Consider the following 16445-nt stretch of genomic DNA (forward strand, 5'->3'; position numbering starts at 1 on the left):
ACTCTAGGACCTCACTCTTAGAGGAATTGATTTTATAGCCCGAGAAAGACCCAAAACAATGGAGGAGATCCATCAAGGGGCCCAAATGCTGCTGGGGGGTAGACATAAAGAGCAATAAGTCATCGGCCTATAAAGCCAGTTTGACCTCCTTTTTACCCACTGTAATTCCAGAGTAAAGCTCAGAGTCCTCTAGGAATCTGGCCAGGGGCTCAATAGCCAAGTCGAAAAGGAAAGTGGAGAGCGGGTACCCCTGTCTGGTTCCTCTCTGAAGGGGAAAAATGGGGATAAAAACCCTCCCGTATGAATTCGTGCAGCGGGGCTTGCATAAAGCCCCTGTAAAAAGGTGCGGATATCCCCAAAAATCTTGAATCTATCCAGCACCGCCCCCAGCCAGTCCCATCGAAGCGAATCAAAAGCTTTTTCCGCATCTAAAGCCAACAAAATGGGGGCTGTGTCTGGCTGGGGGCGGCGACGAACCCAATCCAAGGCTGCTAGCACCTTTCTAATATTTTCCAACCCCGAACGACCCTTTATAAAACCCACTTGCAAGGGACCTATCAGGGTGGGCATCAGGAGGCTCAGTCTATCAGCGAAGATCTTAGTCAAAATCTTAGGATCCTGATTGATGAGTGAGATCGGGCAATAGGAGCCTGGGTCCTGCGGGTCTTTATTAGGCTTCAGTATCAATTTAATGTAAGCCTCATTAACATGGTCAGGAAAATCGCCCGTACGTAAAAGGTGACTAAAGTATTCAACTAGGGTGGGAGCGAGATAGTCTTGTAACACCTTATAAAATTCTCCTGAAAACCCATCAGGGCCTGGCCCTTTCCCATTATGCAAAGAGCGTATAGTGTACAGAATCTCCTCAGCAGATATTTCGGCGTTTAGGATCCCCTGCTGTTCCGCCGTCAAGGATGGTAGCTTGATTCTGGATAAAAAACATTCACCCTCCCCCCCCTCCTGGAGTGTCCCGATAGAGCCGCTCATAATACTTTCCTAGCAGTTCGTTGATCAGTTTAGGGTTCGTATGCGAAACTCCACCCTCATCCTTTAATGACGTAATAACCGTGGGAACCCTCCTGCCCCTGGCTAAATTCACTAACATTTTGCCCGACTTGTTCCCAAATCGGAAAAGATCAGTCTGGTACTCTGAGCGATACATGGCCTTCCGCCTATCAGCCCACAATTCAAAATTACTTCTAGCTGCAAGCCAGGTATCCTTATGCTGAACCGTGGCCGTCTGAAGAAAATTTAGTGTACGCTAGTCGGAGAGCCGTGCTAGCTTCCTGATATTGCTGTGCAACCACTTTGCGCAAGTTACTCACATAACTAATTATCCGAACTCTCAGGACCGCTTTAGCAGTTTCGCAGTGGATCGAAACATCTGATGCACCCCGAGGGTTGTCCCCCTGGAACTCCAGTCACTAACCTCGTAGAATATCCTTGAAGTTTTCATCTTTGGCCAGGAACGAAGGAAAACGCCACAAAAAATCAGTCCCTCTTGGGTATGTATTCTGCAAATATATGGAAATAGGTGAGTGATCAGAGATAAGTAGCTCATGGATCTCGGAGGAGACTACCCTAGAGGACATACAGTTGCAAGAAAAAGTATGTGAACCCTTTGGAATGATATGGATTTCTGCACAAATTGGTCATAAAATGGGATCTGATCTTCATCTAAGTCATAACAATAGACAATCACAGTCTGCTTAAACTAATAACACACAAAGAATTAAATGTTACCATATTTTTATTGAACACACCATGTAAACATTCACAGTGCAGGTGGAAAAAGTATGTGAACCCTTGGATTTAATAACTGGTTGAACCTTCTTTGGCAGCAATAACTTCAACCAAACGTTTCCTGTAGTTGCAGATCAGATATGCACAAAGGCCCGGAGTAATTCTTGACCATTCCTCTTTACAGAACTGTTTCAGTTCAGCAAAATTCTTGGGATGTCTGGTGTGAATCGCTTTCTTGAGGTCAGGACTCTGACTGGGCCACTCCAGAAGGCGTATTTTCTTCTGTTTAAGCCATTCTGTTGTTGATTTACTTCTATGCTTTGGGTCGTTGTCCTGTTGCAACACCCATCTTCTGTTGAGCTTCAGCTGGTGGACAGATGGCCTTAAGTTTTCCTGCAAAATGTCTTGATAAACTTGGGAATTCATTTTTCCTTTGATGATAGCAATCCGTCCAGGCCTTGACGCAGCAAAGCAGCCCCAAACCATGATGCCCCCACCACAATACTTCACAGTTGGGATGAGGTTTTGATGTTGGTGTGTTGTGCCTCTTTTTCTCCACACATAGTCTTGTGTGTTTCTTCCAAACAACTCAATGTGCAGCAATGTTTTTTTTGGACAGAAGTGGCTTCCTCTGTTGTATCCTCCCATGAAATCCATTCTTGTTGTCACCGCCAGTTCTGTGAGAAGGTCTGGCAGACGTTCTTCTCTACCTCTTGTATGATGTTCTTTGTTTTGGTTTCACTTTCTCATCTCCTTTCCTTCTGGCAGGTGTCACTTATTTAGACTAATAGTCTTCCTTTATATTCCCTCCCATACTGCCTCACTTTGCGGTTTATGCTACTTCCTGGATGAAGTGTTCACTGCTGGAGGCTGATTCTGCTGTTTGCTCAGATAAGTCCTTTACTTTATTGTGTTTCCTTGCTGACTTGATTCTAGGTGACCCTGACTCCGTCCGTATTAAGTGCAGGGAGCTGGTGGTCGTGTCCCTTCACTATTATAGGGTTTTCAGGTGTCACACAGACTTAGGTACGTGGGCATGCAATCGTCTACCATCGAGACCCTTTCATGTGCATAGCAGTCAGGGAGAGCTTTTAGGGTTTTATAGGGCTCACCTATAATCTCCTTAGTTTGGGATCAAGCCAGTCGCTCGTTTATTCATAAGTTCCAGCTATCTGCAAACTTCACCCGTGACACTTGTTTAGTGTTTTACATATTGTACAGGGTGGGCCATTTATATGGATACACCTTAATAAAATGGGAATGGTTGGTGATATTAACTTCCTGTTTGTGGCACATTAGTATATGTGAGGGGGGAAACTTTTCAAGATGGGTGGTGACCATGGCGGCCATTTTGAAGTCGGACATTTTGAATCCAACTTTTGTTTTTTCAATAGGAAGAGGGTCATTTGACACATCAAACTTATTGGGAATTTTACAAGAAAAACAATGGTGTGCTTGGTTTTAACGTAACTTTATTATTTCATGAGTTATTTACAAGTTTCTGACCACTTACAAAATGTGTTCATTGCCCATTGTGTTGGATTGTCAATGCAACCCTTTTCTCCCACTCTTCACACACTGATAGCAACACCGCAGGAGAAATGCTAGCACAGGCTTCCAGTATCCGTAGTTTCAGGTGCTGCACATCTCGTATCTTCACAGCATAGACGATTGCCTTCAGATGATACGAGATGTGCAGCACCTGAAACTACGAATACTGGAAGCCTGTGCTAGCATTTCTCCTGCGGTGTTGCTATCAGTGTGTGAAGAGTGGGAGAAAAGGGTTGCATTGACAATCCAACACAATGGGCAGCACATTGAACACATTTTGTAAGTGGTCAGAAACTTGTAAATAACTCATGAAAGAATAAAATTATGTTAAAACCAAGCACACCATTGTTTTTCTTGTGAAATTCCCAATAAGTTTGATGTGTCAAATGACCCTCTTCCTATTGAAAAAACAAAAGTTGGATTCAAAATGGCTGACTTCAAAATGACTGCCATGGTCACCACCCATCTTGAAAATTTTCCCCCCTCACATATACTAATGTGCCACAAACAGAAAGTTAATATCACCAACCATTCCCATTTTATTAAGGTGTATCCATATAAATGGCCCACCCTGTAGATTCGCTAACAGGGATGTTAGCATATGCCAGAGACTTTTGTAAGTCTTTAGCTGACACTCTAGGATTCTTCTTCACCTCATTGAAAAGTCTGCGCTGTGCTCTTGCAGTCATCTTTACAGAACGGACACTCCTAGGGAGAGTAGCAGCAGTGCTGAACTTTCTCCATTTATAGACAATTTGTCTTACCGTGGACTGATGAACAGCAAGGCTTTTGGAGATACTTTTATAACCCTTTCCAGCTTTATGCAAGTCAACAATTCTTAATCGTCTTCTGAGAGCTCTTTTGTGCGAGGCATCATTCACATCAGGCAATGCTTCTTCTGAAAAGCAAACCCAGAACTGGTGTGTGTTTTTTATAGGACAGGGCAGCTGTAACCAACACCTCCAATCTCATCTCATTGATTGGACTCCAGTTGGCTGACACCTCACTCTATTTGGCTTTTGGAGATGACATTAGTCTAGGGGTTCACATACTTTTTCCACTTGCACTGTGAATGTTTACATGGTGTGTTCAATAAAAACATGGTAACATTTAATTCTTTGTGTGTTATTAGTTTAAGCAGACTGTGATTGTCTATTGTTGTGACTTAGATGAAGATCAGATCACATTTTCTGACCAATATGTGCAGAAATCCATATCATTCCAAAGGGTTCACATACTTTTTCTTGCAACTGTATGTGAAGACACAAAAAGATAATCTATTTGAGACCAAGCATTGTGTGCATGGGAAAAGTGCGGATATTCCCTATCATCAGGGTGTAGGGAACGCCAGGTATCATATAGGCCCGTGGAGGCCAGAAAAGGTTGTAAGACCTTGTCAGAGAGTCTCAGCGCACTCTCAGCCCCCTCAGCTCTTTTCCGGTCTTCCAGAACAGAGGCAACTGATTTAAAGTCGCCACCCACAATCCTATTAGGAGTCCCGTCCGCATGCAGTCTGTTCTCTAGAAGAGCGTAAAAGTGCGTTGTTATCATTTGGGGCATAGACATTGTGAATACTATATGAAGCTCCTTCAAATTCAAATGGCAACCTATGCCATTAACCCTCACTATCATGGGATTCCGAGATCACCGTTTCCGAAAAGTGCTTGCGGAGCAGTGTAAGTACTCCTGCCCTGCACTCTCTGGCCGAGGATCCATAAACAGAGCCCACCCAAAACTTCTTTAATCGAAAGAAATCCTTTTCATCCAGATGGGTCTCCTGTTGGAGAACTGTCAGGCTGCAAACGCTTTAAATGTCGCAAAATTTTGGAACTTTCTGAGGTGAGCGCAGCCCCTTGACGTTCCAGGAAATGATCCTCATTATAACTCTAGTGACCACGGATCCCCGGGCAGAGAGAACAATGGGTGGGTAGGGAAGAAGGAAGGGAAGAAGGAAGGGAGGAAAGGGGGGACGAACACAATAAACAGAGCAACTAACAGTAACACTGCCTGTAAATACTGCAGGTGATACCCGCCAGGCACCAAGGCTAGATGACGTTTGCCTACCCTAAATCTGGGTGTTGACTTCTCGTTTTTCTGCCATGGCGAAACTCCCTAATACACTGCATAATAATAACAACTAGTGAAGCTAGATTATCTAACCCATGTAGACTAGAAAACTCCTGGCTACAAACAAGAATGTGTCCCATGTAGATACCAGACAAAATAATAGCTGATCTTACGGAGACCAGCTACAGAAAACACTGTGGAGCCTCATTTAAGAGTCTCGACACAGCAATCCAAAGTGCAAAGCTCCCTGGGGAACATAAATATGCAAAATAACCGTGGAGCCCCAGTTATGGGTCTTCAACACAGTAAAAGCCAGATATCCCTCAAAGGAAGGAAAAGTAGATACCAGGAGAGGTAAGGCACACTTAGGTTAGAGTGCTGCCACCATGGCCCAGAGGTTAATGCAGTAGTCCCCGAGGTTTACTCCTACTTAAGTCCAGGGCGCTTTATCCTTTACTTCTGGAACGCCTTCCCGAGCCGTTCCGTGAGCGGCCTCTCTGCCGACAAGTCATTGGTTCCACTGACAACCTCGGTGAAGACCGCTGAGGAGAGAGGGCTACGCCACGCGACTCCGAGTCCAGAATCCCGCTGATGGCCTCTTCTGCCTCAGAAGGGGATCGAAAAGTGACTGTGCCTCCCTGGGCGTGGTGGATCCTCAGCACCGCCGGAAAAAGAAGTTGAAAGCGAATGTTCTTATGATAAAGCTTGGTACAAATAGGGCTAAAAGCCTTAAGTTTTTTCACCAAATCTGCCAAAAAGTTCTCAAAGAGCAAAATTCTGTGGCCTCTAAGAGTGATCGGGTGCTGCCTCCTGCGAAAGCTGCGAAGCATGGCCACCTTGTCGTTAAAGTCCAAGAGCTTAAATATAACTTGACGCGGTCGTCCATCTCCATTACGAGGAGACGCTGCAGTAGAGTCTCTGGGCAGGACTTTGTCCGGGCCTACCCTGTGGGCGCGTTCCACCCTGCAGAAGAAATTTAGACTGAGGGCTTCTGGCAGTTCTCGTTCACATAAGTCCAGGAGCTCTGGTTGTTTGATAGATTCATGTAGTCCCACCACCCTCAGGTTATTGCAGCGGGACCTATTCTCTAGGTCAACCTTGGAGCGCAAGTAGTCCAAAGCATGCTGTTGCGATTGAATAGAGTCATAGTTCCCAACTTGCTGCTGGAGAGAGCGCAGCTCCCTTTCTAAATTTCCTACTTGAAGGCTGGTCTGGCTGACCTCCTCCCTCAGAGAGTTAAAAGAGGCCATTATGGTGGTCTCCAATGTCTTTTGGATTTCCGGCATAATTCGCAGCGCCACTTCTATGGCCAGCTTTTTATAATCCAAAGGGTCAGGGCTTCCCATGAGAGTCACAGCGCCCTGGAAGTTCTGGGAGCTCTCATCTTGAAACAGCAGCGGCTGGCTGGCTGGCATCTTTGCCGCGTCCTGGGAGGCTGACTGTTGCGCACCTGTGGGTTTCTGGCCGCACCGCAGGAGATAGCGGTCCATCGGCGTCCAGGAGCTGGTAAGCAATGTCCGCCTCACGTCCCTCGGGGGTTACGGCTGTCTCCCCGCGCCACAAAATGATCTACAGAGTCGGCGGTAAGAGGGAGCTCAGAGCGCTGCTACTTCACATGGCAGCGCCGGAACTGGAAGCCTTTACCAACTGTTTTACAGTTTGCTAAGTATTTTATGCCTCACTCAAAAAAGAGGCATGGCTTAATTGAAAATGGGTGTGGTTTATCAAGACAGGGGTATGGCCTAAAATGCCCAAATTATGGTACGTATTTGGAATAAAACTATGCCAACTTAGCATAACAAGTAGTGCAATCTTAAACTAGGCAGTTTTTTGGAGCACGGGCAAAAGATTTTTGCTGCTCAAGACAGAATTCAAGTGTAAATCTGGTGCAGGATACTCAAAATTTATAAAGGTCCATGCACCAGAATAGTAAACTTGTCTAATATTAAGACTGTGATTTGTATTGTTAGACAGTGTAAAGTACGACACTGTTAGTGCAGTGGCCGGGATTGGGGTGGCACCAACGCTACACTGGGTCCCCCAGACACTGTCGAGGTGTCACCATGTGTCCCTGCTCTCTGGAAGATGTGGTAAGGCATGGTCAACCTCAATGGGAATTAAGTCTAGAAAGCCAGGGTCTGCAGTAAACAGTGTGCTTCTTTACTGGAGGGACTCAAGTGCAAAACAGGTAAGGCACTGAGCTAGCTTCTCCTGTCTCCTTCCTGGTAGAAGGTTTGATGCTGAAGAAAGGCCTGAGCTAGCTGTCTCTCTCTCTCTCTCTTAGAAGGCTAGTACCCTGGCCAAAGGCTGGTTGACCAGCATCTGTGGCAAAGTTGTCAAGCTGTCTCTCTGGTCAACAGCTGGTAACCCGGGGTCTGTGGCTCAGCATTCCCATCTCAGCATCTACTTTGGTCACTCATGCAGCCTGACAGAGTCTTTCCTACTAAGCACTGATCCATATCTGTACACAACAAATGTCTCTAACTGTTCTCCTTATATACAGTTTCTAGCTGAAATAGAACCTTCTAATGGGAGATGTGGAGTGGAGAAGCACAGCCTTAACAGAAACATTTTTACAGTTTCTGTCTATCTTAGACAGAGATTTAATGCAAGTGTATGGGAATAAATAAGCAAGTCTTTAGACAAAAAGAAAGGAGCCAAACCAGACAGCCAGAAGGTCAGTGTGTCTTTTTGGTCCTTCAAAACTTTGCGTAGGTAAAAAGTTATAATGTCTCAGTATTAGCTGGCTGTGCAGTGCAGTGCAGTTACAGTGTAATAGTGCAAATGAATAGGATATATTACAATAAATCAATATAAGTGCAGTGCAACAATATGAAATGGTGTGCACACAACAGCAGAAATCACAGTGCAAGTTAACCCTTCTAAGTGCAATACAGTAGGGAGTTGATGGCTTTGCATAGTACTGTAGCAATAGGAGCAAATGTCCACAGTCCAAAGTACCCTTACTCCAGGGCACTACATTAATCTGCCTCATTAAAGTGAGTTGTCACCTATTGCCAATGTATACCTATATAAAGTTATACAGCTAAGTAGTAGAAATCTTCAAGTTTTGAGATGGAGAAACATTAATAGATTAGGATCTGGCTGTAGTTATAGATCATAGGCCAACTGGATGCTTTCTTGTATTGTTAAAGCAGAACACTCAGACAGATGCATCAATTTACCACTTGGATCCATAGGCAAAACATCAACTTGAAAACTTTTCACTCAATTTTACCACTGTTATGAAGTACAATATGTGACGAGAAAACAATCTCAGAATGGCCTGGATAAGTAAAAGCATTTTAGATTTATTACCACATAAAGTGACACATGTCAGATTTGCTAAAAATGGCCTGGGCAGAAAGGTGAAAAATGGCTTGGTCCTGAAAGGGTTAAACAGCCCAAAAAAAAAAGTTGCAATCTCAGTAGGAGGGTGGAGTAGGAAAACTGGAGTTTTTCTAGACAAAAGTGTTAGGATAAAATAGATTTATCAAACAACCTACTATGTTTGATGAAAGTGGCATAAAGTACATCAACGCAGACTCAAGCAAAACTGACTTCATATATTCCCCACATGATACATTTCCCCCAATCTATTTATACCGCACAGTGAATTCCATAACCCAATACCTATTTCTGGAATTGCTTATTTTCCAATTCTCCTCAAACCCCAAAAAGGGGTTTTCTGGGATTTACTATGGTTTTAACAGATATGCTCATGTAGTTGGTTTCCATCCTGTAGGTAGCACTTCCTGTTGCTGTATCCAACCAAACCCATGATGCATGTCATTTTTTTTCCAGCACCGCACCTAACAACAAGCTAGTTAGTTTATAGCTCTGCCACCCAGCTGGTTACATAGACATTCCTCCTAACACTAAACAGATCAATAAATAGAAATGAACACTTCCCCATGAGTGAAAAACAATCCACTGGAGCTGCACTCTAGACTAGTGAACTTTGGGAGTTCCGAAAAAAGCAGAGCGACTGTGCTCAGCTATTTTCAAAAGTCCCATATAAGGCTTCTTTCACATTAGCTTCAGGCTTATACGGCAGGCTGTTCCGGCAGCACACTGCGCTTTTTTGTCCGGCCGCCTCTCAGTATATTTGTCGTGCTGCGGCCGCATGCATCTCCCGCCCATCCCCATTATAATTAATGGGTCCAGGCCGGACTTCCGGCAGCACACGTGTGCAAGCGTTAGTACGGATCCGGTAGGCTGTTCCCCTGCAGAAACAGCCTGCTGGACAAGCCTAACGCTAATGTGAAAGAAGCCTAAGTGAATGGAGAACGCACCTCGTACACACGACCGCCTCGCCATTCACCGCTATAGGACTTCTGGAAATAACTGAGCCAATGCTCAGCTATTTTCTGAACTTCCATAGTGGTGAATGGAGCGTGGCCACGCTTGCACGGTGTGCTCTCCTTTGCTTTAGAAGGGAGGGGGCCCATTCTGGAGATAGTAGTGGGCCCCAGAGTTGCGTTATACCATTGGAACTATTATTGCTTTACATTCATGTATTTCCATCCTTAGAAACACTGTTAATATCATTTGTTTTCCAGAGATGATCTTGTAAGACTAAGCTCAATTTAGTTTTTGAGGAGTCTATACAGAAAAAAAGTTTTGGCACTTTTTTGTTATTTTTTTTATTTTTGCCAATGGCATTCACGCTGAGCACTAAATCACCTGTTAAACCAACTCTTCAGGTAATTACAATCATGAGTAAACCAAATACTAGATGTACCCAAAAAACAGGCTGTGTGTAAATATAGCTGTGGGGTCCTTTCTAGGCCCCAGGTGCTGACTCCACTGGGGTCCCTGATTACATCACTTGGAAGCCTGGATACAGGTGAGACCAGCTGGGATCAGAGGTTCCTTAGCATAACTTTTCTTCTGTCTGATGTTATATTCTCTCCCACCAGAATGCAAAGCAATAGCCCCAGCTCTCTTTATACTGGAAGGGTCATTTTTTGCCTGGATTATATTATTTTCACTGTCCGCCTCATCCACATCTTCACTGTCAGTCGAAACCTTGGACCAAAGATTATTATGCTTCAAAGAATGGTAAGAAGAAAATGTCAGAATAAAACATGTATAGATATTAATGGGGTCATTTATTAAGATGGGTGCTTTAGATGCCAGTCTTAATAACCCATATATACAGTCAGGTCCATAAATATTGAGACATCGACACAATTCTATCATTTTTGGCTCTATACACCACCACAATGGATTTGAAATGAAACAAACAAGATTTGCTATAACTGCAGACTGTCAGCTTTAATTTGAGGGTATTTACATCCAAATCAGGTGAACGGTGGAGGAATTACAACAGTTTGCATATGTGCCTCCCACTTTTTAAGGGGCCAAAAGTAATGGGACATAATAATAATCATAAATCAAACTTTTACTTTTTGATACTTGGTTGCAAATCCTTTGCAGTCAATTACAGCCTGAAGTCTGGAACACATAGACATCACCAGACACTGGGTTTCATCCCTGGTGATGCTCTGCCAGGCCTCTACTGCAACTGTCTTCAGTTCCTGCTTGTTCTTGGGGCATTTTCCCTTCAGTTTTGTCTTCAGCAAGTGAAATGCATGCTCAATCGGATTCAGATCAGGTGATTGACTTGGCCATTGCATAACATTCCACTTCTTTCTCTTAACAAACTCTTTGGTTGCTTTTGCAGTATGCTTTGGGTCATTGTCCATCTGCACTGTGAAGCTCTGTCCAATGAGTTCTGAAGCATTTGGCTGAATATGAGCAGATAATATTGCCCAAAACACTTCAGAATTCATCCTGCTGCTTTTGTCAGCAGTCACATCATCAATAATTACAAGAGAACCAGTTCCATTGGCAGCCATACATGCCCACGCCATGACACTACCACCACCATGCTTCACTGATGAGGTGGTATGCTTAGGATCATGAGCAGTTCCTTTCCTTCTCCATACTCTTCTCTTCCTATCACTATGGTACAAGTTGATCTTGGTCTCATCTGTCCATAGGATGTTGTTCCAGAACTGTGAAGGCTTTTTTAGATGTCGTTTGGCAAACTCTAATCTGGCCTTCCTGTTTTTGAGGCTCACCAATGGTTTACATCTTGTGGTGAACCCTCTGTATTCACTCTGGTGAAGTCTTCTCTTGATTGTTGACTTTGACACACATACACCTACCTCCTGGAGAGTGTTCTTGATCTGGCCAACTGTTGTGAAGGGTGTTTTCTTCACCAGGGAAAGAATTCTTCGATCATCCACCACAGTTGTTTTCCGTGGTCTTCCGTGTCTTTTGGTGTTGCTGAGCTCACCAATGCATTCCTTCTTTTTAAGAATGTTCCAAACAGTTGTTTTGGCCACGAATAATGTTTTTGCTATCTCTCTGATGGGTTTGTTTTGTTTTTTTCAGCCTAATAAAGGCTTGCTTCACTGATAGTGACAGTTCTTTGGATCTCATCTTGAGAGTTGACAGCAACAGATTCCAAATGCAAATAGAACACTTGAAATTAACTCTGGACCTTTTATCTGTTAATTGTAATTGGGATAATGAGGGAATAACACACACCTGGCCATGGAACAGCTGAGAAGCCAATTGTCCCATTACTTTTGGTTTCTTAACAAGTGGGAGGCACATATGCGAACTGTTGTAATTCCTACACCGTTCACCTGATTTGGATGTAAATACCCTCAAATTAAAGCTGACAGTCTGCAGTTAAAGCACATCTTGTTCGTTTCATTTCAAATCTATTGTGGTGGTGCATAGAGCCAAAAATGTTAGAATTGTGTCGATGTCCCAATATTTATGGGCCTGACTGTAGCTGGCGATGGATCCGCGAAGTTATGAAGAGGCGCCAGCCTCTACATAACTTCGTCGTATCCAGCGCCAGTCTAAATGTAAGCTAGCTTCCTTGCTGCTTAAAATAGGTGTAGAAAATGATGACTGAGAGGGGCCTGCCAGCCCTTCCCTGCCTACACCACGCCCACTGTTTTGGACCTGCCATGAGCAAGGAAAAGTCTCAGATTGAGCCACATATAACCTTTGTGCTGCAACCTGCACCAGAAAAACACCTAATTTAGGCATATTTCTTGATAGTAAATAAACGCCCTAATTGTTTGTTTCTTTTAAACTAAGGCTGGGTTCACACGGGCGAGATTTCCGCACCGGTGCAATGCGTGAGGTGAACGCATTGCACCCGCACTGAATCCGGACCCATTCATTTCTACAGGGCTGTGCACATGAGCGGTGATTTTCACGCATCACTTGTGCGTTGCGTGAAAATCGCAGCATGCTCTTTATTGTGCGTTTTTCACGCAACACAGGCCCCATAGAAGTGAATGGGGATGCATGAAAAATTCAAGCATCCACAAGCAAGTGCGGATGCGGTGCGATTTTCACGCATGGTTGCTAAGATGAAAGTCTATTCACTGTATTATTTTCCCATTAACATGGTTATAAGGGAAAATAATAGCATTCTTTAACACAGAATGCTTAGTAGAACGTCAATTGAGGGTTAAAAAATAAAAATAAAATTTACTCACCTCCTCCAATTGATCGCGTAGCTGCCGGTCTCCTGTTCTTTCTTCAGGACCTGTCAAAGGACCTGTGGTGACATCACTGTGCTCATCACATGATACATCACATGATCCATCACCATGGTGATGGACCATGTGATGAGCTCAGTGACGTCACCACAGGTCCTTTGACAGGTCCTGAAGAAAGAACAGGAGATCGGCAGCTACGTGATCAATTGGAGGAGGTGAGTAAATATTTTTTTATTTTTTTAACCCTCAATTGACCTTCTACTAAGCATTCTGTATTAAAGAATGCTATTATTTTCCCTTATAACCATGTTATAAGGGGAAATAATTACACCTACACAACCTTAAACCCAAACCTGAACTTCAGTGAAGAGGTTCAGGTCTGGGTACCACATTCAGTTTTTATCACAGGAACATCAACCCTATTACAAATCTTTGTGTCATCAGCAAAAAGACACACCTTACCATCGAGGCCTTCTGCAATTTCGCTGATAAAGATTTTAAACAATATGGGTCCCAGAACAGATCCCTGAGGTACCCCACTGGTAACAAGACCATGGTCTGAATATACTCCATTGACTACAACCCTCTGTTGTCTGTCCGTCAGCCACTGCCTAATCCATTCTACAATATGGGAGTCCAAGCCCAAAGACTGCAATTTATTGATAAGCCTTCTATGTGGGACAGTATCAAAAGCCTTACTAAAGTCTAGATGAGCGATGTCTAGTGCACCTCCGAAATCTATTATTTTAGTTACCCAATCAAAAAAATCAATAAGATTAGTTTGACATGATCTCCCTGAAGTAAACCCATGCTGTTTTTCATCTTTCAATCCATGGGATCTTAGATGTTCCACAATCCTCTCCTTAAGTATGGTTTCCATTAATTTCCCCACTATTGATGTCAGGCTTACTGGCCTATAGTTGCCCGATTCCTCCCTACTACCTTTCTTGTGAATGGGCACAACATTTGCTCATTTACAATCTTCTGGGACGACTTCTGTTACTAGTGATTGGTTAAATAAATCTGTTAATGGTTTTGCTAGTTCACCGCTAAGCTCTTTTAATAGCTTTGGGTGTATCTCATCAGGCCCCTGCGACTTATTTCTATTTATTTTGCACAGTTTAATGGCAAAACAAATACCGTATACATTTTTGTTTGGTGGAAAAAACACAGAATTCTGCCATTGTCACCAATAACTTTTTTTTAAATTTGTCCACCAATGGAGGTGTGTGAGGGCTCTTTTTTGCGGTATGAGCTTTTGTTTTTAATGGTATCATTTTGAGGATCATGCAACTTTTTTACCATTTTTTATTTCAATTTTTAGTGCAGGCAAGGTGACCCCCCCAGCAATTTTGGTTTTGTTTTGTTTTATGAAGTTTACAATGCAGGATAAATACCATAATATTTTTGTAAATTGGAAATTTTTTTGATGCAGTGATATCAATTATATATTTTTAAAAATATTTTCAAAACTTTTTTCAACAGATTTTTTAACTTTTTTTTTTAGTCCCCTTAAGTCCCTTTAGGGGACTTCTGTATTGGTGTGAATTGCGATTTTGCCAGTATTCTATTACATCCTTCAGAAAGAACCTGGCTGCCATGACAGCTGATTGATACCTTGTGATTTCAATGAGTGAGGTGGCGATCAGAAGAGCAGCCCCCTCATGTGCGCAGTCACTATTGACTGTGGCATCTGAAATGCTGCGAATGGAGATATCTCTACTTGTGAAACTGTTCCATAAATTCCTTACACACCTGGGACATAGAGTTACTTTTAGGTACATGAAAGGGTTAATATTTTGTGTCAGTCTGATTATGCTTTAGGATGGACCACAGATTTCAAATTCTGTTTTTCTTGGCTCATTATCCCCCCTGCTGGTTTGCAAACAGGGTGCAGCCTGCTAAGAAAAGTAGAGGAAAGGGACATGGCAGCTGCTGTGAGTACACTTATTGTTCTACGAATTGGTTGGCAACAGGACTAGATTATTATAGCACAAAAGAGGTTAGGGCCTAAGTGATTCCAAATAACATTACCCCTTAGACCAGTGGTCCCCAAGCCGTAGCTCATGTACCACATATGGCTTGTGAGACCCTGCTGTGTGGCTCACACTGACGCTAACCTGTCTCTCCTGAGTGATAGGATCCAGCGCAGAGTGAGTGAGAATGAGGGAGGCCCAAAGAAGTGTGTGTGACAATGGTAAAATGCACAAAAATTTTTATGAAAAGTAAACTGAGATTAGGTATAAAATGAGCAAGCTCTCCATATCACCAAACGGGCTCTGGCCCTTTTAAATGAACTAAGGCTACTTTCACACTTACATTGTTGTTGTTGAAATCCGGCAGAAGATCTCAATACTGGAAAAAACATTTCCGTTTAGTCTTCATGCATTCTGAATGGAAAGAGATCAGTTCAGGATGCATCAGGATGTCTTCCATTCCGGCAGCATTCCGTTTTGTGACTGGACACAAAACCGCTGCAAGCTGCAGTTTTGTGTCCGGTCATAAAAACGGATCCGGCACTGAAAACTATGTAAGTCAATGGTGTCGGATGCTTTTTTGGGGAGCCTAAAAAAAACGGATCTGTCACTCATTGACTTTCAAGGTATTTAGTAACGGATCAGTTTTTCCGTTTTGATTTCACACAACTGCATCCTAATTTGCAAAATCAAAACAGATCCGTTTAATTCTGATATTGAGATCCTCTGCCAGATCTTAATACTGGAATTAACAACGCAAGTGTGAAAGTAGTCCCATCAGTCAGTTTAGAGGCGCCAGAGCCCTCAATCAGTTTAGTGATGTGGAGTACTTGTTAATAAATATATGTGGTGACTGGGTTATGCAAGGAAGGTGTAATTGTAAGAGTTGTAGTGGAGGGGGGCTATCAGTCAGTCAGTCCTTTTGTCTACTATGTTTTGAAAATGGCAACCGATGGAGGAGCATGGGATGCAACCCATTCATCAGAGCCTTCTATTGAAATGTACAGCATCCACACTAGTTTTCTTCACATTCATAAGCTGCACAATCGCAGATAAAAGCTAGATGTGACATTAGAGTACAGAGATACTCTAGTGCACGCTAGGTGGGATAGTTGCTGATGTAATATCTGGCAAGCATCGTGCATAAGTCCTATTAATTAGAATAGGACATGTGTGCCATGGTCATGTTGAATGTGGCTCACAATCATCTCTCAGTGCCGAATGTGGCTATTGGGGTATGAAAGGTGGAGGACCACTGCTTTAGACCTTTGACTGTGGGTGAACCAGATTTTTTTGTTTTTATTTTAATTGCTGTACCTTATATTTTCTTCTTAATTTTTTTCAGCTTATCGACGTGTTCTTTTTCCTCTTCCTTTTTGCTGTTTGGGTGATTGCATTTGGGGTTGCTCGGCAAGGAATCTTGAGATTGAATGAGCATCGCTGGGAATGGATTTTCCGTTCTGTTATTTATGAGCCATACCTCGCTGTGTTTGGACAGTACATTGCGGATGTAGATGGTAATTATTGTAGATACCTCAGTTTCCTACCTTTGTATGTATGCAGTATAGAA

The 16445-nt window shown here is 43.2% G+C and overlaps 1 protein-coding gene across 1 annotated transcript in view; it reads left to right on the plus strand.

Moving 5' to 3' along the window:
- TRPM8 (transient receptor potential cation channel subfamily M member 8) overlaps positions 1 to 16445 on the plus strand; it is a 141930-nt gene that overhangs the window by 99364 nt on the left and 26121 nt on the right. The window contains exons 19-20 of the mRNA XM_040440269.1: positions 10284 to 10425; positions 16221 to 16392. Coding sequence (XP_040296203.1) covers positions 10284 to 10425; positions 16221 to 16392 — 314 coding nt within the window. The remainder of the gene's footprint in view (positions 1 to 10283; positions 10426 to 16220; positions 16393 to 16445) is intronic.

The sequence above is a fragment of the Bufo bufo genome, chromosome 7 (genome assembly GCF_905171765.1).
Source record: "Bufo bufo chromosome 7, aBufBuf1.1, whole genome shotgun sequence".
Taxonomy (NCBI): Eukaryota; Metazoa; Chordata; class Amphibia; order Anura; family Bufonidae; genus Bufo; species Bufo bufo.